Here is a 24,485-nt window from a genome sequence, read left to right on the forward strand (position 1 = left end):
TTCACCCAGGAACCTATTCAGTCATCACTACCAACCCTGCAAACCATAGTCTCTGACTAAACACCCAGGATCAAGATAGACCCACAGGTGGTCCTGAAGAAACTCAAAGAGCTAGGGATAAGCAAATTGCCAGGTCCGGATGGACTTCATTCCAGAATGTTAAAAGAAACCGCAGATCTAATTGCAGAGCCTCTACTGATGATATTTCAAAAATCCTTACAGTCAAATGAACTCCCTAGTATCTGGAAAAAGGCAACGGTGATACTATTGCACAAAAAGGGAAACTGGCAAGATCCTCTAAATTACCACCCAATCAGTCTAACCTGCATAACCTGCAAAATACTGGAATCTATCATATCTGACCATATCCTTGAGCACATGAGCAAAAGAAAGATAATCACTAGCGAGCAAATTTGGGTTCTTGAAGAGAAGGTCTGCAGAGTCACAGCTTCTTATGACGGTGGAAAACTGGAAAATGCACGCAGATAAGGGTTATCAAGTCGATGTCATCTACATAGACCTTAAAAAGGCCTTTGACAAAGTACCTCATCGTTAAATTCCTCCCCGCTTTTTTCTATATTACCACCATCAACCACATTCTCCCATTTTGTCTCTGACAGGTCCTGCTGTATCAGCTCATAATCTGTATCTCAGTCAAGATATGTAAACATGTATCTCAGTCAAGATAGAAATATGGTCACTGCTTCCAACTGCATGTTTTGATTTAGATCAACATTCCTCTTAACATTCTCTGACAGATTCACCTGAATGTTCTTTTTTTTCACATTGAAGACCAAACATGGTCCTTTTCTCAATTACAAATACCATATGTAAACAATAGGTGAATTGAATAACTTACAGCCCTTGCCCTGAGGGCTGTGGAGTGGGCAGCTGAGATCCCCAGAGCCATAGTTTCTGGACCTTTCAACTATGCTGAACAAAACAGCTATCTCAAAACTTTGATTAGATGTGTTTGCACAGATAAAAGGCATGGGAGGGGGGGGGGCTGGTTGCCCTCTGACCACTTTGGACTCTTATAAAAGGCACTAGAACTTTCAAGTTCTAATTGAATGAACTCCTTCTGAAGTTTCTACAACAAATCCTTTTATACAAAGTGCCTTGATGAAAAGAAAAAAAATATTACATTGTGCTCACATCACTCTGTACTTATGCAGCACTATTGCAATTCCTATGATTTCTGATTGTTTTTCATATAATGCTGGAAAACCCTCCTCCCACTCCTTGAAAAATTTCCTCCCCCTACACAAAAAACTGCCACTGATTTTTGTTTGTTCAAGGTTTGAATTGTTTATTAATAGTGACTTATGTTCTGATTAAGCTTGAATTATTATTTGACTTAATTATGTTTGTCCCACATTTTGCCAGATTTGTGATTTCAGTTTTTAAAAGTCCACTGACAAATTGAAACCCTGTATTTCAGTCACATCTCAAGTTTGTAGATAAGCCTGTGTGTAATGACCAAGCAGTAAGAAGTTATCTTCTTTTATAATCATTTCTCTTTAGCTTAGCTAATTTGTGGTTTTTGTATAGGCTAGTAACCCACATTTTTGAAGGAGTTATGTAGGGTGGTAGAACTGACATTTTCCTAAACCTTATCAATTACACCCTAATTACAGAGGTTAAAACTGTCATTTTCACCTTTATCAATGCTATCCAGCAGAATTTATATTGTGTGTTTTTATAGAATATTGCCAAGCAAGAACTGCTCATTGCAAATTCAAATTTTTGGTCTTCAACAGCAACTGGGAGGTGTGAAAGTGAATAAAGGATTGTTGACCAAATTTGTGAGAAACAACATTTATTTCTACCCATATTTTACCATATCTGCTTATATTTGATATTAAGTGTCATTTTAAGAGGTCTTCCCTGGCGTGTCTCTTTATTTACCTGAATTTTGATGTTAGAAAATTTTTATTTTCTTTATTTTATAAATTCTTCTTCTATTTAACAGCAGGCGGGCTTTTTAGTAATGCTATTTAGTCCTTTTCCTTTTGCTTCACTCTGTGGGCTAAAGAGCCATTGGCTTGATTGCCTCTTATTTATTAGATATTTTCAGATATCTTTCAGTAGATCTTTCGACTCTAGGAGTTCAAATATAAGATGATAGATGTTGATTTCTATGCTCTGTCTGCAGGTATAGTCTGCAGAATAAGAAAAAACATGGCAGAATTGTTTTGAATTTTTATTCAACTTAATCTTGACAAATCAATGTTTGTATGAACTGCTCAATATTTACCAGACTTTCAACAGTTGACTGCATTTGAAAAGAGCATAATAAAAGGCATCAAGTGGTATGTTCACATTATTCAAAGGTCAGTAATGTAAAATGCCCCAAATTGAGAATTGCTAAGTTGTTTACAGTGTTGTTTAGTGATCATGTGCTGATAGATGATCAGTAGGCCTAGCTTCCCAGCCAAATTTTCCCTCTCTCAAAGACCATTCAGCATACAACCTTCATTTGAAAATGTCAACAGAGTCAGCAATAACTGTAACTTCAAAGAGTTTGTTCTAATGAGTGACAACTGTTGAGGGAAAAAAATTGTGTGGGTAAATTTGCAGTGGGCTATATAATGTAGGCTATATAATGAAAGTGAAAACATCATTTGATGCCTTTTTTATGCTCTTTCATAATTCAAGAATCACTTCTGGGGCTAGTTGTATCTAGAAACCTTAAAATGGCCCTGAAGGTATTTTATATGAATAATGAAAGAGATTAAAAAAACATCAAATGATGTTTTCATTTTCATAATAGCTAAATTATATGGACAATTGTAAATTTACCATGAAATTTACCTACCTCCACCCCCCTAATGTGCAAATGTATACCCTGAATTGTCAACTGCAAAGTCTTGAATTGCAAAATTCAGTGCTATTTTTCTCAATGGCATTTGAAAAACTTGAAAAGGTAGGAAGACATTTTTTAGAGTAAAAAACCTCTTTTTGGGAAAGACCACTTTTCTTTGGCATTTTGGAACAATAGCAATGGGTTTTTGGACCACTTCTATTTTACTACAGCATGATGCAATGTGAGGGCAGCAACAAGAACCATGCCTTCTTGGTAAAATTTCCACCATTAATTTGTCAGTATAAATTAAAAATGTGGTGTCTGTTTTGACAAGCAATTGAAAAGAAAAAATTATATTTAATATTTGTGATTTATAGAATAAATATCAAGCTTCTCCCCAACAATGCTTAAATTTGCCAACTAGTTGACAATAAATGTTGCCCCAGCAAAACTTTCATTTTCCAACTAGTTGACTAATAACTTCTCCCCAGCAAAACTTAATTTTTCAAACTAGTTGACTAATAACTTCTTGCCCCAGCAAAACTTAATTTTGCCACATAGCTGGAAACAAACATTACCCCAGAAAATAATTCATTTTTGAACTAGTACCTTCTCCCCTCCCAGGAAGTTCCCATTTCCTTTAAATCTTTCTTGAAGATATCCTCTCACCCCAGACAAGGACAACTTACTTTCCTTTTAGCCCTAGACAGTTGGCCAAAAAAAAAGCCTTTGGCAATTTGTCATCCTTCATCTGCAGAATGTGCCTTAGCCATCTCAACCTGTCTTTCATTATAGCCCTAGAAAGCAGGATTGAACCACATATTTTGTACTGCCTACTGTTTGAGATATGGTCAGTCATCTAGGTACCCAGAACAGTCTGCAGGCAATTTCTATGGAAAACATATAGCAAATTGTCATCCACTTTTTGGAATTTTCTTTCAGTTTTCTATTTATTGATGGGATCATCAGGGAGGGAGGGTTGCTTCGTTGTCTGGATAACTACTAATATATTGAAAGAGAGCATGAAATAAGAACATTGTTGTTTTATTGGCCTACCATGTTTTTTGAGAAGTGCTGCTAAACTAAAATTTTACCATATTTGGAATTTGACTAATTTACCCTTCTATTCTTAGAGATGTGTGCACTTTCAGTTTCAAGTAGCCTAGCCTATAATAAATAGGCCAGGGTGAAAGCCTATTGAAAAAATAAAGTTCTGTTGGGGAGAAGTTACTAGTCAACTATTTGGAAAATGACCTGTGTTCTGGGGCCAGTGGCATTGTTTGGGGGGGGGGGGGTAAATTCTGTTGGGGAGAAGTTACTAGTCAACTAGTTGGAAAATGAATTGTTTTCTGGGGCCAGTGGTATCGTTTGGGGGGGGGGGGGGGGCAAGGAGGGCAGTTACCCCCCCCCCCCCAATAATTTGGAGAAAAAACTACAATTCATTTGTAGTTTTTTCTCCAAAAGCAAGCACAGTTTAAAAGTTACTTAATGAATTGTATTTTTTTCCAAATTATTGGGGGGGGGGGGCAAGAAGGGTAGTTGCCCCCCCCCCAATAATTTGGAGAAAAAACTACAATTCATTAAGTAACTTTTAAACTGTGCTTGTTTTAGGCTTCAAATTCGCTCTTTATTTTGACCAAATATTTTTTTTTAATTCATCCCAGCTTGTTTTGAATGCAAAAAAATGTGAAAAATAATGGTCCATTGTGCTTCCTCATTAATATTTATGCAAATATACTGCCTTTGAAGTCTTATAGATCATCTTATAGGAAATAGATCATCTACTTCTTATACAAGCTCAGTGTAACATCAACCAGGGAGAATTTTATTCTTGTTGGTGTGTCTAGATGTCTAGTGCTTGAAATACATTATAGTGAGTAACAAGTTTGACTGTTTTCAATATCTGAATTAGACTATGGTATGGTAATTTTGTGTTTTAAGCTATATTAGGCAATTATTTGATACTTGATCTAGGCTATCTCAAAGGGAAGTGCTGAAGGAATTCCAGCCTACAGAGGTCAAAGAACCTAAAATCCAGAGTATTAAATGGTGCTACAATTTTGTTGCTATTGGAACTAGTTCCAGTGGTGCCAATCATGAGGGGGGAGGGGAGAATTATACATTTCCTGTGTATTTTTCCATGTGTCACTTGTTTCAACCTGTGAAATTAAATAAAAAAGATATTAAATATTTAAGATATTAAAGATGAATATCGATTTTTTTTTTTAACAAAAGTACATGTTGTGGGTGTCATATGGCACTTTATGATTGCCTTATTAAGTTGAATTTATAAGGAGATTTGTTTATAGATGAGCTCATAATTAGCTCTCTATGATGTCCATGTATCTGGCCTGGGTTTTCTATTCCAAAAATGTCACCCAAATTTCACTTTTTGAGTTCCCCCCCCCCCCTGACGTAGTCTAAAGTGGTGTAATTTACTTAATTCAGATAAGTTTGCATTAATTAAACTTCCTCTTAATGCAAGTTTGTTGGATCAACCTTTTTCGCACCCCACCCCTAAAAAAAAATTCTGGATCTGCCCTTGAGTACCATATGGTAGTTTATGATGGCTTTGTTGAATCTAGTTTATAAAAAAGATATTAGAATTAGCCATGTTTCAGTGCCCAATAGAAACAAAGAAATAAAGAGGACATATTGCTGCTGCTCATGCAAAAAAATTATTATTTCTTTTTGTTCAAGGAGGATAATTTTCCTGTATAAGGTTTTGACAATTGCAATTTAAAAGGTGTACTTTTAGATTTGCTAAGAAGCTATTTTCAAATCACATGCAACTGAATGATGCAATGCATGGGGCTATTGGAATACCGCTTGATTGAACTTTGAGATTTAATATCCAGTAATGTGTGCAGGAGTTGAAGGAAGTAGAAGGGAGATACACACTTTAACATTAAAATAACGTTGGCAAAAAAGACCATTCTTATACAAAATTCACCATCACTCATCCCAAAGCTTGTTTACAGCACTCTACTGTCATCTTCAGCAACTCATAGCTGACAATTTTAGAAAAAGCTGAATGTAAGCATTTAATTTTAGTTGATATGTGTGCATTGTTTATTTATGAATTGTATAAGGATTTTGAAATTAACCAAGTAACATCATTGCTAAATAGTAACTTTTCTTTACTACATCTTGAAGAGAAACTTACTATTGAAAACCTAGGGAAGGAAGAGGCTATCTTTACTTTTTTAACCATTTGGTATCCCCCCCCTCTACTCCCCATCAGGTGGAAGAGCGCATGCACTTGTGGTCTGAGAATTGGGAGAGTTGGGCTGCTATGCATTCAATAAAATTAATAGTTCAGAAAAAGTGTGCTTGTAGGCTCAGCAATGTAAGATGATGAAGCTCTTGGTTCCTTCACCAGCTCTGTTAAAAACTAGCTCTGTCCAGCTCTCACCTTTGAAGTGTTTTATAATATAAAAGAAAACATAATTTATATCAAGTTATTTGGTTTTTACAGGCTAATAAAACCAAGAAAAGGCAGAGCTCCTTGCTTTCTTTTTTTGGTTCAGAACCAACTCTAAAAAAGCAACAGACTTTGGAACACCAAGAAGAAGGTATTGAAAAGAACTATGATTCACCATCTATTTCTTCTTATAGCAACATAAATACAGAAAGTGAATCCCATCAAAACTGTGAAAGCAGCTCTACTTTGACCAAATTAATAAATCAACAAGATCCAGTTAATAGTTCAGCCTCAGCTATGGCTCCTGTTTGTGATGGCCCCTTTCAACAAAGAGACTTGATTTTCCCTTTGACTAACAGAAGAAAATTCAGAACAGATTGGTACAGTACATTCCCTTGGTTAGAGTATAGCCCAGGAAATGATAAAGCATATTGTTTTACCTGCCATGCATTTTACTGTTATAGTAAACAATATAAAGCAGATGATGCTTTTACAGTGAATGGGTTCTCTAATTGGAAAAAAGCACTCCAGGCATTTGAAAGCCATCAGAAGTGTAACTCACACATGGATAATGCTGTTAAACTTGTCTCTCTTAGAAAATAAACAAAACTGGTTCTGTTGCTGAAAAAGTAAACATTAAATACTCCAAAGAAATGCAGCAAAATTGATTGTGTCTAAAATCCATATGTAAATCCTTGATAAGTTGGGATACACAAAGTATCACATTACGAGCTCATGAGGAAATAATAGATTCAAAAAACAGAGTAAATTTATTGGAGCTAAAGGAACTTCGCTCTAAGGACAATGATGTGATTCAACAGCTCCTCGTTGAACGTAAAAAGAATTTTCCATATATTTCACCGACTATCCAAAATGAATTATTATCTATTATCAGAGATCAAATAATATAACAAATAGTTAAACAAATAAAAGAAGCAAAAATATTTGCTGTTATTGTGGATAAAACTCAAGATATAGCAAAACATGAGCAAGTTCCAGTGGTCTTGAGATATGTTAATGAAAACTTAGAAGTTCACAAATCGTTTGTTGGTTTCTATTGTGCTGAAAAACTGATGGAAAAACATTAGCAACACTAATAAAAAATACATTTCTTTCAATAGACCTGGACATTAAAAATTTACATGGTCAGTGTTATGACAGAGCTTTAAACATGAGGGCCTTACAAAGGTGTGGTAGCCAGAATACTTCAGGAGAGCCCAACCACAATGTATATTCATTGCTGTGCACACATACTGAATCTATGCAGTCAGCTCCTGTAATTCAGTGACTTTTTAGAAATTGTCACAATCAGTGACAATTAGAAATACATTCTTTGTCCTTCAAAGTATCTATGATTTCATTGAAAAGTCAACCAAATGCCATGCAGTTTTTGAGAGGATTCAGAAGAGTTCCTAGTCCTTTCATGGGGGAACCACAACTTTAAAGTCACTAAGCAACACTAGATGGACTTGTCACACTGAAGCAGTGTGTGTACTGCTGAACAACTTTGAAGAAACTCTTGCAGCTTTAGAAGAAATTTTTGAGACTGACCATGACACTGGAGGACAAGCCAATGCTTTGAATAAAAGTATGGAAAATTTTAGCTTTGTTTTTGACCTACTCCTTTTAAAAAGAGTTTTAATCCATTGCAACATATTGTTGAAAATGTTACAGTCCAGAGGTGTGACTTAGAAGTGGTAAAAAGGACCAAGATATGTAATGTTGAAATATTACAGTCCTTTCAATCAGAATAGTTTTTTCTCAAATTGTTCAATCACAGCTCAGAATAGCTAACAAATATGATTTTAGAGGTCTTGAATTGCCCCAGAAACGTAAAGTACCAGTGAAATTAGGTGGGGGTGCAATAGTTCCATATGAGACAGTGCAAGAGTTTTTCAAAAATACAGTGTTGTATCCTGTTATTAATGATTTTTTAACTACAGAAATTGAAAGTAGGCTAGAAGAGAACAGTTTGGACATTTTGAACAACTTAAGCATAATGCTAGGTGTAAACAAAATGAACAAAGATGCTGTAAGCTTTGTGTGTGAGTACTATAAAATAAATTTTGAATGCTGTATGTCTGAGCTAGAGTGTTTTTCTGGAGTTGAGGATATGAAAAACAAGAACATTCTAGAAAGAGCATCTGTTTTTGCTGAAAAAACGCTTGAAATGTGTGTTTCCTCTGATATTTGATTTATTTAAACTGTACTTCACTATTCCTATGAATTCTGCATCATGTGAAAGATCTTTTTCTTGTCTTTAATGGTTGAAGACATACTGTTGCAACACCATGGGGCAAGAAAGATTATCTTCACTTGCACTCTTGGCAAGTGAAAGAGCAGTACAGATTGACCATGATAAAGTGATAAAGGAATTTAATATAGAAAAACATAGACAACTACAATTTTGTAACAAGTTTGTGTAATACAGAGCCAAAACATTGATTTTTTAATTCCAGGATTAGTGTGTATTGTAGATTTATTTTGTATGTAAATTTGTCTTATTTTGAAATATCACATGATTCATGTTTCAATATAACATTAGATTTGGAATTATATGTAATAAAACTTAGAATTATCCTGTATTTTTGCTTTATGTGGTCTGCTTATTTCAATGCTATTTATTAAAATAAAGCAGTGAACATACTACCAAATCAATCTAATAGAAATTCACAAATAATATTTCAATGAATCACACATAGTAAAAGTTTAGCACAACAAATTTAATCTTACAGAGTCAAAATCTGTTCAAAATTGCCTGCAACTGAATAGCACAATGCACAGGGCTGTTAGAATGGTGCATGGTTCAACTATAAGTTTGAGCATCATGTGCTGGGAAGCAAGGTTGGGGAAGTTGAGGGGGGATAGGCTTTGCAATATTAGTGATGAAATCTGCTGAAAAAGCCCAATGTATATGAAATTCACCTTATTCCACACAAGAGCTTTTTTAAACTATACTACTGTTGCATGTATGATCAGTGTCTATTGTGATTGGTACTTGATCACCATAGTACTGAATTTTATGGTTATTTAATGTGTGTTTATTGTTTGTTAAGTATTGCATAATTTTTTGAATTTAACCTAGTAGCATCTTTCGTAAATGGTTAACTTTCCTTCAGTACCACTGGAATAAAATTCTTGTCCCTCCAATAAAAATGCTGGCACTACACCCCTGTCTGGGGCAATGTTTGTTTTCAGCTACTTGGCAAAATTAAGTGTTGCTGGGGAGATGTTATTAGTCAACTGGTTGGAAAACAAATTGTTTTCTGGGGTAATGTTTGTTTCCAGCTAGTTGGCAAAATTAAGTATTGCTGGGGATAAGTTATTAGTCAACAAGTTGGAAAATGGGAAAATTTTTACCAAATCATATTACTGACTTATGAATAAAGTGAATATACCACTAGATGCCTTTTTTATGCTCTTTACAAATATAATAATCATTTTTGTTGGAAATGAATTTTAGCCCCCAACCCTATATATAAAAATATGAATAAAGTAATAAAGTTTAACTAAAGTTTACAAATAAAGTAAACCTACCACTCGATGCCTTTTTTTATGCTCTTTCCAAATATAATAATCATTTTTGTTGGAAATGAATTTTAACCCCACCCTTATATATACCAATTCAGGGTATATATTTGCAAATTAGGGGGGTGGGGGTAAATTTTATTTCTGATGTAAACAAGAGGTAAGATTAAACTTTTCCCCTACCACCCTAATGTGCAAATATATAGGGGAGAGAGGGGTGAAACCGTACATTTTGAGGATTTTGACCCCTAAAAAGCGTATTTCTAAAGATACAAACTTCCTTTTTACATGAATAGATAGCTCAATTATTCACTTTTCTTGGTGATTTTTTTCAATGACATCCATAAAGTTGTTTCTTGGTGAGACCCAAAAATGTGTGACCTCTTCAAGTGTCCAAAGTCACCCCAACCAGGGGGTGACTTCGGACACACATGGGGCATTTCCGTACATTCATTATTTAATGCTTATAATTATTGATTCAGATATTATTAACATTTAATTCAGATAATATACAAGTTAAATGTAACATTAAATTTATTGTATAGGAAATTGGGCCAAATCACAGCCAAATACAAGAGCTTTGGCTGTTTACCCAGTTCCTCCTACTGATACTGGTGCGGGAAGCTTCATAATAATGTCTTGAAAGTCAGTTTCTGCACAATCTCGACATTCAGGGAAGATGAACTTCCTACCAGACTTGCGGAGGTAGTTTATTTTTGCTACCCTGCCATTTATTTCTTCTATTTCACCAACATAGTAAACAGCAGAGTTTTGCTTCTTTCCAACCGTAAACCTCACAAGCACAAAATTTCCACAAGATAATTCTTCATCTGTCTCAAACTCACTGATACTTCCACAATGTAAAGACTCGTCATCTGACTCGTCATTGAGCTGTATATCTATGTCTGAAATGCTGTCTCTAGTTTTGTCAGCCATGAGTGAAACCTTTGACTTTTTTAGCGACTTCTTCTTTTTCTTAGCAAGCCTTAGCTCAGTCTCTGCTTCTAGTGCCCTTTTTTCTGGCGTTTCTGTCAGAATTCTACTTTTGCCTTTTTACGGTTTTTGCGCGGACCCACTTGCATTTTTGCCTTTGGATATGGTATGATGCTTTCAGGAGTTACTGCCGTAGGTAAGTTTGACTGCTGTTGACCCATCATGACAGGAGATGAATCACAAAATAAACCAAGGTGAGGATCATCCATATTGGAAGTTTCTGGTGCATTCTGTTCAGCTGGATCTGGGCGGTTTGTCACCTCAGCTGGCAGAAAATCGACTTCTGTGAACACATTTGGATTTAAAGGCCAAATTCCTGCCTTCTCAAAACCAGCTGTGATGTTTTGAGGATTCAGCTTTTCCAGAAAGGGATGCTTACGCAATTTTGCTATTTCATGTATTGAAATTCTCTGACCAGGGTTTAATTGCATCCAATTGTCAAATGACTCCCTGATTGCATGCTTCAATGGTGCATACATTGAAACATCAAGGGGTTGGAGACAATGGGAGCATTGGGGAGGACGGTTTAGGAGGTGGATGCTATTATCTTTACACAAAGAAACTACTTCTACTAAAATATGGCTTTCATGATTGTCAAACAAGAGTAAAAAATGGTCTCTTTTTCTAGGTTTTACCTCTTTTAGAAAGTGTTCCATGGAACAAAGAAAATTGTCCAAAGTCATCCATCCACCGAGATGGGCTAAGCCAATGCATCCTGGTGGTCCATCTTGATACATCCTTTCTGGAGCTTTGACTCTTGGAAAAACAAACACTGGTGGAATTGTCTGACCAATTGCAGATACAAAGCATAGCATTGTGGTATTTTCCCCTCTTTCTGCTGACACTGTCTGTGCCACCTGTTTTGCTCCCCTTTTAGCAATCACCTTTGGGGCCTGAACAAGTGTGGTTACTCCTGTTTCATCACAGTTCCAAATTCGACCAGGAGGAAAATGATACTTGCAATATAGCTCCTGAAGATTTCTAAAGAAGACACCAATTACAACAGCGTTAAAGCCTGCAGCACGAGCCTGGCCTGTATTTTCGGGTTTTCTGATGGACAAACTGGCGTTCCGCTTGATGAAACCTCTTAGCCAATCCATTCCTGCTCTCTCATTCAGTTTCCAGCTTGATGGGAATTTTATCTTCAATGTTATTGCCCATCGGTACGCTAACTTTCTTGTTGCATAGGGAGTCAGCCCATGGTTAAGTAGTGAGCATTTTTCGAGGTATGCAGCAAGCTCTTTCTCTTGTTTGGAATTAAAAACAAACTTAGTGCTCTCCTGAACAATGTCATTGTCAAAATTGCTACCACTAGCACCACTCTGCTCGAGAATTTGCATTTTTGCCTTGTATTGTTTCACAGCATCCACAAGCGTACTCTTCTTCAGGGAAAATTCTTCTGCTGTTGCTCGGAAAGACAACTTCCCATGTATAAATTGAATAACAGCACGCCTGACTAATTCCGGATCAGGAGGACCACTCCCCTTTCGAATGTAGGTGCAAACCATCTGTAAAAGAAAATTATAATTGTCAGAACCTCAAGAGAACAACATGGAAATTAACACAGGTTACACCATGCTTTGAGGTGTGCTTTGAGACATAGAATGGAAAGATGCATGCATGCAGCGTAATGTTTAGTTTAACATTATAATACAAAACATTAAACAAAAAAACTTTAACAAACCACATCAATCATTTGTTTATATTCATTTTTCTTACGTTTCTACAAGTCGGACAAACATTTCGGGGGGTTTCAAACCCTCTACCCCCTTGGCTTAGACGCTACTGTTTATCTTTCTGATATAAGTAGGCATTGAACAAATGTTTATTGTTCAACATAATAGTAAATCATTTAATAATAAGTATTATTTTTAAATATGATGGGTGAAAATGAATTGAACTGATCTGCATAGCTGTGAAGGTGTACTGTAAATCTAAGCTTATATAAATCTCACATGACTCCTTTTGAATTATCACTGTCTAATTATAAGTTCCAATCACATATATTATAAAACTAAACATTATAATATATAAGACAATAATCCATTGAATGTATACAATTCAGACTATGTATTTTAAACAAGGAGGGGAGGGGGGGGGGGTAAGGTTTATTGGTACAGTACTCCAGTTAGGAAGTATTGAAGAATATTCGATTAAGATTAGCTTGAATATTTTTGCCATAAACAGTGACATGTCGAGACTATTTTAAACGCATAGACAGTCAAAAGTACGCCTTAATTTCGGATAGAAATTAAAGGTTAAGCTTAGCCAAATCATAGAAAATGCTGTCCAATCTTGAACACAGGGTCTTAAAGTTGGAACAAAGTATCTAAATAATAGGCAGACTTAATCTTGGACAACTTTGATTCAAGACAAAGATTGTTACACAGAGTAGTTATGTTTAAATAGGCTAGGCTGTAAGGCAAGGGGTAACTTTTGTCTAAGTGTAAATGTTGAAAACAAAGTTTGATAGTCATAACAAATCACTTCAGTTTCTCTATAAGACGATAGGAATACAGTCAATTTTACCAATATTCTGCTTCGAGCTACACATAGTTCCATTTTCCAACTTATGAAAGACTTCCGTAAGTACAGGGTGAAACCGGACACCACGAAAAGTGTCCGGAATCGCCCCCAAAAAAGTGTCCAGCGTTACCCGATGTTGACTCCTTTTTGAAATATTTTTTTTCGTAGATAATAGCCTGATATTTACTGATGATAATTACCATGCAAATAGCAGGGGTATACCTTGTCTGATCCTGCTAACTCACGGCTCAAGAGCTACAAAACTTAGAAAATATTTGACAAATACTACATGTGTCAGGATTTCCAGCAAGTATATAAAAACTTCCTTACCTCTTTTCTCGGCTGTCTCTTTTCTCCAAAATTTAAAACTTGCGCCAAATGAGCGTTACATGAAGGGCATCTAGCGTGAATTTTTTGAAAGGCTTAGCTCAAAACCTTTAGACGACAGGTCAAACGTACGGAGTCGCCCCCGTGCGGTATCGCCCCTCTCTCCCCTACCCTGAATTGGTATATATAGGGGTGGGGGCTAAAATTCATTTATGACAAAAATGATTATTATATTTGTAAAGGGCATAAAAAAAGGCTGTCAATAGGCTATATACCAAATCATATTATTGAGTTTCAAATAAAGTGAATACACCATTCAATGCCTTTTTTTATGCAGATTACAAATATAATAAGCATTTCTATCAGAAATGAATTTCAGCCCCCCCCCCAATATAGGCTATACCTAACCTAACCTAACCCAACCTAACCTAACCCGGAATTGGCATATATGGGGGGGGGGGGGGCAGAAATTAATTTCCGATAGAAATGCTTATTATATTTGTAATCAGCATAAAAAAAGGCATCAAATGGTGTATTCACTTTAGTCCTAACTCAATAATATGATTTGGTATATATTGACCAAAAAGGCATCTAGTGGTAGGGCCTGGTCTTTTTTTTTTACTGGTACCAGAATCCTGAAGCTCCTACATTCACTTTAATTTTAAGTCAATAATATGAATTGGTAAAAATTTACCAGAAAATGAACTGTTTTCTGGGACAATGTTTCTTTCTAGCTAGTTAGTAAAATTTAGTATTGCTGGGGAGAAGTTATTAGTCAACTGACTGGAAAATAAGAGTTTTGCAGGTGAGACGTTTCTTGGCAACTAGCTGGCAAATATAGGTTTTTCCAATATGGGCAAAGTTTTCCAGCCAGATGGCAAAAATATTCTTAACTATAAGGAGAATGGATAGTATCCTTTTATATAGGGTAAGACACCCAGTAGTCAGACACTTTAATCACTTTGAAATCTTTTTGACATTTAAACTACTCTAATTACTGTATTATACCACCTAGAAACTTAATTTTTGTATCAAAAAATTTCTGAAGAATTTCTGAACAAGTAGGTTACTAATTCAAACAGGCTAGGCCTAGGCTAAGCTTATAAACTAATTTTTTCTAATAGTCAAAGAGTGGATGTCCACCCCAGAAGCAATTCTTTAATTATGAAAGAGCATAAAAAAGGCATCAAATGATGATTTAACTTTCATCTTAGTTAAATTGTGTGGACCACTGCAAATTTACCATTGTGTGCTGGCCAACGTTATGGTTGTGCTTTATACATTTAAGGTGATGACCTCTGGGTCTTTAATCAGAACGAAAAAAAATAATAATGAATGTTGGCCTTTATTAGTTTGAAGGTTAGAATGGCATCACCTCAATTTCTCCTATAGGCTAGGCCTACACAAGTGTGTAGGCCTATAGGAGAAAGTTCAAAAGAATTACTGAAGGCTATGAGAAAAATCTAAGTATTATTAGGCATACCCATAACCTGAAACTTACTAGTCTATATGCGACTGGTCGAAGCAAAGGAAAAATGGACTTTCTAGCAATATTTCTCAAAAGACCAAGAACCATGAAATTCCTTTTAAAAACTTTCCCTTTGATAATTGTGCTGAAAAAATAAGCTCAAAGTGCATGTAATATGACATCTATTTCAACTACAAAGTCTAGTTGTTGAAGAAAGTTGAAACAAGAACACGTGCTTTAATTTACATAAGTAAGATTTGTTGGCCTTTTTCTGTCCAGAAATTAAGCAAAATACCAATCACTTCATATTATGATATCGTAGTCTATTCAATTAGCTTTCTTATTTTTCGCTGATTAGAATATATCGTCAGCATATTTTGATGATCTCGTCTTTATTCAGCTCGTTTTGCAGGCCTAGGAAAAAAAAAAACGCCATTCAGTGCCCTGTTCAAAAATAATAATCATTGCTGTCGCAATTGCACTATTGCACATTCTAATAGGGTCGATATATACAGGATTTGGTAAATTTGTAGCCTTGCTGACAATATAGGCTAATTTGGCTAGATGAAAGTGAATAAATCACTTGATGCCTTTTTTATCCTCTCTCATAGGCCTAATTCAATAACCTAATCACATCTGGGAGAAATTATGTTTTGAGCTCTTAATGGGGCCTAAAACGGTAAAACTGTGCATAGTGATCAAAATTTTATAGTATGTCCAAATAAAACTTTGCCATTTGTATCTGATTAAGGAATGGTAATTAACATTTTCCTTAGCCTAGTCTTAATAGGCTAGTAAAATGTTATTTTGAAAACAATTTTGAGTAAATTTTTACCAAATCATATTATTGACTTATGAATAAAGTGAATATACCACTTGATGCCTTTTTTATGCTCTTTCCAAATATAGCCTAATAATCATTTTTGTTGGAAATGAATTTTACCCCCACTCCTATATATACCAATTCAGGGTATATATTTGCACATTGGGGAGGGGGGGTAAATTTTAAAATTACTTCTCATTTACATCAGAAATAAAATTTACCCCACCCCCCTAATGTTTAAATATATACCCTGAATTGGTATATATAGGGGTGGGTTTGGAATTCATTTCCGCCAAAAAATGATTATTATATTTGGAAAGAGCATAAAAAAAGGCATTGAGTGGTATGTTCACTTTATTCATAAGTCAATAATATGATTTGGTAAAAATTTACCCAATTTTGCAGAAATTTCTAAAAAAGAGCCTGAAACCCCTTTAAAAAGATGTCACAACAGAACTGATTTCATTTTGATGAGAGGTTTCTCTCTCCTTTTAAAAATTTCTTTGGATTTGTTTTCATAGTACCATTTTACTATTAAGACTAATGAAAATGATAATTGGTAAAAACTTAGAATTGTGGCCCCTGATAAGGAGACATGTTAAGAAAACAATTCTTACTTTAAAATATGTATAATGATCCTAGTTCTCATATTATCCTATGGGAGAGTCTTTATCATCAAGTCTTTTCTCTTTTTCCCTTCTTTTTCCAACTTAAAAGAAAAAAATTAAAATTTTGCCAAGCTCTCATTACAACATGTAAATCTTTTGAAATTGCTGCTATAAAAATTGTTTACTATAGATAGCATTTGTTCTGGTCATTGTTAGTTCCATTTTTTTTTTTAATGATAGATAATGCAGTGGCAAAAATATAAAATATTGCTATAAATATACATACAGAATATTTACTTCCCCCCCTAATGTGCAAATATTAAAAAAATTGTATTCTGAACCTAAATATAACCAAATGAACTGTACCCCAACCCCTAAATATATCCAAACCATGGTATATATTTGGACATCAGGGAGGTGGGGGCAAAATTTATTTGTGATGTAAATGAAGGTTATATTTAGAATCAGAATGCAATTTTGGTTGTATATTTGCACATTAGGGGGGTGGGGTATATACTCTGTATGTATATGTATATTTATAGCAATATTTTGTATTTTTGCCAGTGCTTTATCTATCATTAAAAAAAACAGAATTAACAATGACCAGGACAAACACTATCTATAATAAACAATTTTTATAGCAGCAATCTCAAAAGGTTTACACATTGCAATGAGAGCATGCCAAAATTGTAATTTTTTTTCTTTCAAGTTGGAAAAGGAAGGGAAAAAGAGAAAAGACTTGATGATAAAGATTCTCCCCTTGGATAATGTTTTGAGCAGTTATAAACTTTGTGCTTTCTGAGTTTGAAGACAGGTTTAAGTACAGACGACTTGTCAGTTCTTCTGAAATATCTCATTGAAAACTCTGAGGCAGTTCCCCAATTCAGTGATGCAATAATGAGCACCTTTAAAGACCAATGTAGTATCAGCAGCCTTCAAATCAACAAAGGAAAAACCAAAATACTTTGCTCTAATCCTCTTAAGCGGGACTTTGTCAGTCCTCCTCCACTGTATCCTAGTGTATCTTTGGCTGTAATTCTTGGTATCACCTTCAGCATTGACTGCTTGTTTAGTACTCATGTTGATACAATCACTATAAAAGCAAATGGTGCAATGCATACCCTTATCTTACTATGTTGTTTTGTTTTTTCTGTGTCCCAACTAAAGATGGCTTATCTTAAATATATCTGACCAATTCTTGAGTATGCTTGCCCTGTATGGGGCCCACAAGTTACCTAAGCAATTAACTTGAGTCACTACAAAAATCAATATTTCCAAAAATCAACAAAAATATGGATGACTTAAATTTTTGTTGTAATTTTTAGATCCTATAACCATGTTAGTGATTTTATTTCATAATTTTTTTAAACATATACATACATCAAGGAGTCTGGGAGAAATTCTCCCAAGATCAACCAGGAGGACCCCTGAGGATATCCAGATTTAACTTTTAATATCCCCAGCTAACTTCCCTATGAGTTAGCTGCATTAACTGTTTGTTGAATCTGTCCAAACTCTTGCATGTTTGGAAATTATTTTTTGAAGATAAGTTACAGACAATTTCTTCATCTGTACTTTCTGTAAGTTCCTAGTTAAGACAAGACTATGTAGTTTTTCAAGCTAACTTTATTTTCAAGCTAAGACATGAAAAATATGACAGGTGAAATAATAGCAAACTGAAAAAAAACAAACTGAAGTAAATATACATATAAAAAAAATCAAAAATTCAAAAAAGTTTCTTCCCTTTTCTGTCATCTCACCCACAGGGTTCTACTGACTGAGAATTTCCAAATTTTAGTATTGCACATATTAATATTTTGAAGCAATTAAACATAGATCAGATATTAAATGGATATTAAATAGTGTACAACTTTTAAAATGAGTATAGGTTCATAACTTCACAAAGAACAAATCATTGTTTCTTGATGTTATCCTAAGCTCACTAATTATTTCATATTTGCTTAAAGTCAAAGGCCAGAAATCTTCTTTGATTAATTTTATATTAATATTGTTTAGCTTTTATAATAATATTGTTTAGGAGGAAGAAGGCCCCTCAAATGTACACTCAAAAGGGCCCACTGGTTTGTCCACAAGTCCCATGAGTTGCAAACCTTCTCCCAGTAATGGGTTAAATTGCATGGTGATGCAGAACACCATTGCGGGAGGATCCTCTATAGGAGGACAACTGCAGCAGGGCATAAGATCCAGATCTATGGACAATGGCCTCTGCAAAGGGCTGCCTCAACCTTTTCAGGGTGCCCACAAGACTGGGGACCTTGTGGTCAACTCTATTCCCACTTGAAGAGTGGTGCCCCTCAAGGAAATTATAGCCTAGTAAATGACACAGCATTTGCATGGGATTCTGACTAATGGACAAATTTTCTGGGCTTGGTATGTTTTGATTGGTGTCTTTGGGCTGAAAAACCTCTTCCTAGCTGATTTATCTATTATGAGTTGCCTCCCTGTGGTAACATAATGTTTGTAGACATGAATATATAATGAATTAGAGGTAATAGGTTTGATATTGTCTGTGCATGATCTTGACTCTTGTTGATAGAAGAGCATTGCCAATTGCTGAAAACCATGTTGTGACAAGATGGCCCCAGGAATCCACAAAACCTCCATTCATGGAGGTCCCATGGACTTCTTGCTGTCTGGTTCTAAGCCAGCTTAAGCACTTGGTGTAGACTTGAGAAGATATGTGATCCCTGTCCTGCACTGGTATCCGGGATCATTGCTTTTCCTGAGGCAAAAATAATTTCAATGATTTAAAGAACATGAAAATTGGAACTTGGAATGTTACAACATTAAAAAATGGCCATCATATTGACATTTTGACTGACGAATTCAGATAATCCAAACTGGACTTATTAGGAATTACAGAAACTCATATCCCAGGGATAGGAAGCGTAAGATTAGGTGATATAGAATTTGTTTACTCAGGCAGGAAGGATGGGGTACATAGACATGGAGTAGAGCTCTTGATGAATAAGGAAGCTGCTCAGTCTTGTTTTGGCTGGTAAGGTATTAATAATAGAATACTAATTGTTCATTTTATGACTAAAAAGTCGGGTATCAGTTATGGTAGTATATGCCCCTGTAGAACTGACTGACAAAGATACTAGTGACTCAGATGAATTTTACTTACAGTTACAGGAGCAAATAGACAGGGCCCATGTAGAAATATGATGTAATTACTGGGAGATTTTAATGCCCAGGTTAGTAGAAATAGGGATAGATGGTATCCCAGCCTAGGTAAATTTGGTGTAGGAAAAGAAAACAGTAATGGATACAGACTTTTGCAATTTTGTAGGTATAACAATCTAGTTATAATCAACATGGTGTTTGGTCATAAAATGGCTCATAAGCTAACATGGTATTCATTTGATGGTAAGACAGCAAACCTTATTGATTATGTTTTAGTAAACCAAAGACTGGCAGGATCAATACAAGATACTAGGGTATATAGGAGTGCTGTTATTGATGTTAAAAGTAAAGATCACTATCTAGTAGTGTCAAAGGGTAATTTAAAGCTGAAATATTGGAAGGGTGCCTACCTCCTGGGAAGTTATGATGTTGGTAGTCTCCAGGATGAGAATTTGAGAGAAACTTTCCAGGAACAGTTGAATACTAAACTTAAGAGTTTAACATTTGATAATGTGGAAGATGGTTGGAATAATTTTAGAAAAATAATTTGTGAAGTTGCTGAAGGTGTATTAGGTAAGAAAGCTAGAACTGCAGCTAAAAATATTAGTGAAAAAGCTTTATGTTTAATAGAAAGGAGAAAGGACTTGTACAAGAATTATCTGAGTGATCAATTGTATAAAAACAAAAGAAATGTAAAGAAAGTGGAGAAAGCATTAAATATGAACTAAGGAGGTGTGAAGTGGAGGCCATGGATAAAATTGCTGAGGATCTGGAAGATGCAGCTAGACGGCATAATAGTAAAATATTGTACTGGCACATTAACAAATTGAGAGGGAGTAGTCAATCCGGACTTGGCCCAGTTAAAGATAGGAATGGGGCCACAATTAGCAATAAGGAAAAAACTAAAGAGAGATGTGCCAAACATTTTGAGAATTTGCTTAACCAAGATAGAGTTGCAGGAAAAATATAGAGGAAAATGAAAAACTTTGATACCTTGGATGTGAAGGAAGATTTGTTTTGTGAGGAGGAATTAGCAACAGTACTAAAAGGATTGAAGAATAATAAGGCTCCAGGTGCTGATGGGGTGATAAATGAGTTTCTTAAATACGATGGCTCTGAGGTTAGAAACAAGTTACTGAAGATTATAAATATGATTTTTGAAAAAGGGGAAGTACCAAATGATTTTAGGAAAACCTTAATTAAGCCACTGTATAAGAAAGGTGATAAGAGTGAATGTCGTAATTATCGAGGCATTAGTCTGGTCCCTATAGGTAATAAATTACTTAGTAATATGATACTTTTTAGACTGAGAGATGCCATAGACAAAGTTTTAAGAGAAGAACAGTGCGGTTTTAGAAAAGGTAGAGGATGTGTCGACCAAATTTTCACTCTTAGGCTAATAATTGAGAAGTGCCAGAGTTGTCAAACACCTTTGGTCCTCAGTTTTATAGATTATGAGCAAGCGTTCGATTTTGTTGATAGGAGGGCTTTAGTAAAGGTTTTATCCTTGTATGGTATACCAGACAAATACATTAAAGTGATTAGTGCTATGTACGAGAATAACATTGCTGTGGTTAAGGTAGGAAATGAGGTTAGCAGCTGGTTTTGTAATAAATCAGGAGTTAAGCAGGGTGGTGTTCTATCCCCCTTTGTATGGATTATTTTGATGGACTTTGTTTTTAGGAGCACAGGAAAGGCAATGGGAGACCACGGAATCAAATGGGGAGGAAAAATTCTCCTGGACTTGGATTATGCTGATGATTTAAGCATCCTAGATGCAAGTATGAGCAAAATGTATGAAGTTTTAGAGGTTTTGTGAGTTCAGGGTGCTAGAATTGGTTTGAAAATTAATGTTAGAAAGACTAAGTCACTAAGGCTAGGAATAAATGAAGATGAAAAGGTGACATTGGGTAATGAAAAGATTGATCAGGTAGGCAGCTTCCCTTACCTTGGTAGTATTGTTAGTAAAGATGGTGGGAGCAGTGAAGATGTTAAATATAGAATAGGCAAGGCTCAGGGTGTTTTTTCAAAGTTAAGAAAAGTCTGAAAGAATAGGAAGATAAGTCTGCAAACCAAGATAAGAATATTAGAAGCTACAGTGATGACAGTGGTCAAATATGGCTCTGAAGCATGGACGCTCCGAAAAGCGGATGAAGATTTGCTAGATGTTTTCCAGAGAAATTAGTAGTGTTTTTTTTGCGTGGTTGGTTCCGTGGTTTAATCGTGTTTTGCCATTTTTGCGTTTTCGACAAAACACGTAACAGCATGTTTTAACAAAACTTCGTTTTTTTTGCAAAACATGAAACATCATGTTGCCTGTTCGACTGTCTGTGTCCTCAAACTTAGAACTTGCTCTTTGTGCGTGTTCCGTGTTCGATTGGTCCCTATCCAGATAGAAAAAAGTTATCTGTAGATGACAAAAGAAAGGATAAGATAGAAAGGAAGAAAATGGACATAGATCCTGCTGAATATGTGTTTTTGAATAGAGGCCAAGATGAAACATAATTGTACAAGAAAACAGGCAAGTAAAAAGCTCAGAATTTTTCCACATGTTTTCACAGTTTTGAATATTTTGCCACTTTTCCTAAAATGCGTTTTTAGACGTTCAACCAGGAACATGGACAGAGAACACGAAAGCGACAAAAACTGCGTTTTTGGGCTAGAACATGAAACTTGGAACATGAACCATGAAACATGGAACTTTGAAAAAAACGCAGCTATTGCTTAAGGATTGTTCTGGGTACCTGGCTGACTGACCGTTTTTCAAACAATAGGCTATACGAAAAATGTGGTTCAATACCGCTCTCTAGGGCTATAATGAAAGAAAGGTTGAGCTGGCTAGGGCACGTTGTGCGGATGAAGGATGACATATTGCCGAAGATTGTTCTTTTCGGCCAACCGTCTAGGGCTAAACGGAAAGCAGGTTGTCCCCGTCTGGGGTGGGAGGGCATCATAAAGAAAGATTTAAAGGAAATGGGAACTTTGTGGGCGGGTGTAAAAAGGGAGGCTTTGAATAGTTGGGGTGGAGGGGGAGCGTGCAAAGCTGTGTTGGCCTCAGGCGGCTTGGTGCTGTGGTGAGTTGTTAGTAGTAGTAGTAGTAGTGTGGCCACCAGAGCTAATCAGTAAATTTAAATTTTTTAACCACTAAAATAAAAGTATAGACAGTCATGATGCAGAGTAGTCCTTGCATAGAAATTAAATATACTGTCACTGCTCAATGATTTCATTTTTACCCCTAAAATATTTAAGTTTTTCTGGAAAGCAGGGAAAGTTCTTTTTTCTAGTGCATTTGGAGCAGAGAGCTTTTTTGAAACATTTTGTTTCCTAATTTTTACTTTACTGTTTGATCACAATATTAGAACAGGAAAGTAAATCTTTCTTCAATTTATTTAAATTATACCAAATACATTTTACACCAAAGATTCTAATTATAAAACTCCAAGCTGAAATCAAACTACCTTTCCTTTAACAACCAATAACCCTAACGTTATCTGCTGAGGTTTGATCCAGTTAATAGACGAAGTTAAATAAAAGCGTTAAAAATAAAAGGTTTTCTTTAAAATATGTAATAAAGAACTTTTTATTACAGTGACTGTGTGTGCCTAAATCATGCAGGAGTCCCATTCATCTTCACAATGTTAAAATTTCTTGAAAAATAAATGATAGATAGAAAAAAAGAATTCTATTGATGCACATTGCCCTTTGGAAGAGCCACCATAGCTATTTATTGGGGATGTAGGTGCAGGGGTGTAGCTTGGGTTTTGAGTTTGGAAGGGGGGGGGGTATAAAGAATGTGCTGACAAATTGTCATGTGTGCCAACAAATGCTGACACATAAGCTAAATTAAACTAAAACATAAGCTAAGTTTCAAGGTGTTGGTGTGCAGCACCAACACCTTGGAACTTTGAAGGGGAGCCCCCCCCCCCCCTTAGCTGCAACCGTGTGCAGGGGGTCACTTCAACTTTTCAAAACATTCCTTATAAGTTTTCTATATTTGGATTTACTACAAAAAACAAAGCAAGTTTTGTCCCAAGTTTTCAAATTGTTTTCTTATCATGTCTCCTAATCAGGGGCCACAATTCTAATTTTTTACCTTTCCTGAAGATACCATTCCTGAAGAGGGGGGGGGGGACAAACACCCCAGGACACAAAACAAGCTTATGAGCAAATTAAAAAGAAAAACTTCAAAAGAAGACCTTGGCTAATTCAATGTTTAGAATTATCCACATTACAATACTCAGGTAATTTGTCAAACATAGTTATGTATTTTAGTTATAGTGGTGGCCTTTCCCATCTGCTTAACTCTAAGGGTTCATTTGTGCATTAAGATGATAGAGCAATGTAATGAGCATGGGCAAGGCTTTAACAGTTCTGTTTCCCAGCTAGTTAGGTATACTAGGTTGGCCCCCCTATTAATAATTTTAGGAGTTTTCAGGGGCAACAATTTCACTGTTTTTTGGTGAAGATACAAAAAAGGTATGTTTTTAATCCATAGAATATATTCCAGCAAAAATGTTTAATGACACAGTGACAGTTTTATTTCATTTTATTTGTTGCAATAAAAGTCATTCTTCCATCATTACTCCATGTTGAAACAGTTTTTAAGTGAAAGTAATAAGCTAATTGTTCCCAAACAAACTTAGCTTAATTATAGCTTTGCCTATATTTTGTTTAATTTATATTTAATGTTTAAACAGCTCAGTGCCACTAAAAGAGGTGAATTTAAATTTTTTTTTAACAGCTAAAAACTCACTTTAATTAGTATTGTGGCAAGTCTTATTTGATGGATAATAGTTTTTTTTGCAAGGAGAGGAGAGACAATAAGGCAAAAAATA

General features: G+C 35.4%; 2 protein-coding genes across 5 annotated transcripts in view; one reads left to right on the forward strand and one right to left on the reverse strand.

Moving 5' to 3' along the window:
- LOC148953049 (adenosine 5'-monophosphoramidase HINT1-like) overlaps positions 1 to 15,242 on the reverse strand; it is a 62,614-nt gene extending 47,372 nt beyond the window's left edge. For 2 of the 3 annotated variants that reach the window (XM_089088260.1, XM_089088261.1), the window contains exon 1: positions 15,106 to 15,242. In XM_089088260.1, the coding sequence (XP_088944386.1) occupies positions 15,106 to 15,180 (75 nt within the window). In that variant the 5' untranslated portion in view covers positions 15,181 to 15,242. The remainder of the gene's footprint in view (positions 1 to 15,105) is intronic. The other variant, XM_089088259.1, reaches the window with a different exon arrangement.
- A 216-nt stretch (positions 15,243 to 15,458) lies between these two features.
- Positions 15,459 to 24,485, forward strand: part of Xpc (DNA repair protein complementing XP-C cells homolog) — a 38,098-nt gene continuing 29,071 nt past the window's right edge. Inside the window, exon 1 of one of the 2 annotated variants that reach the window (XM_089088264.1) lies at positions 15,459 to 15,593. Coding sequence is in view for 1 of the 2 variants with exons in the window: in XM_089088263.1 (XP_088944389.1) it covers positions 21,434 to 21,444 (11 nt within the window). In the remaining variant the exon portion in view is untranslated. Of the gene's footprint in view, positions 15,594 to 21,419; positions 21,445 to 24,485 lie in introns of those variants that run through there. The other variant, XM_089088263.1, reaches the window with a different exon arrangement.

Source organism: Artemia sp. Qi Xiang Cuo, chromosome 4 (genome assembly GCF_049724085.1).
Source record: "Artemia sp. Qi Xiang Cuo chromosome 4, ASM4972408v1, whole genome shotgun sequence".
Taxonomy (NCBI): Eukaryota; Metazoa; Arthropoda; class Branchiopoda; order Anostraca; family Artemiidae; genus Artemia; species Artemia sp. Qi Xiang Cuo.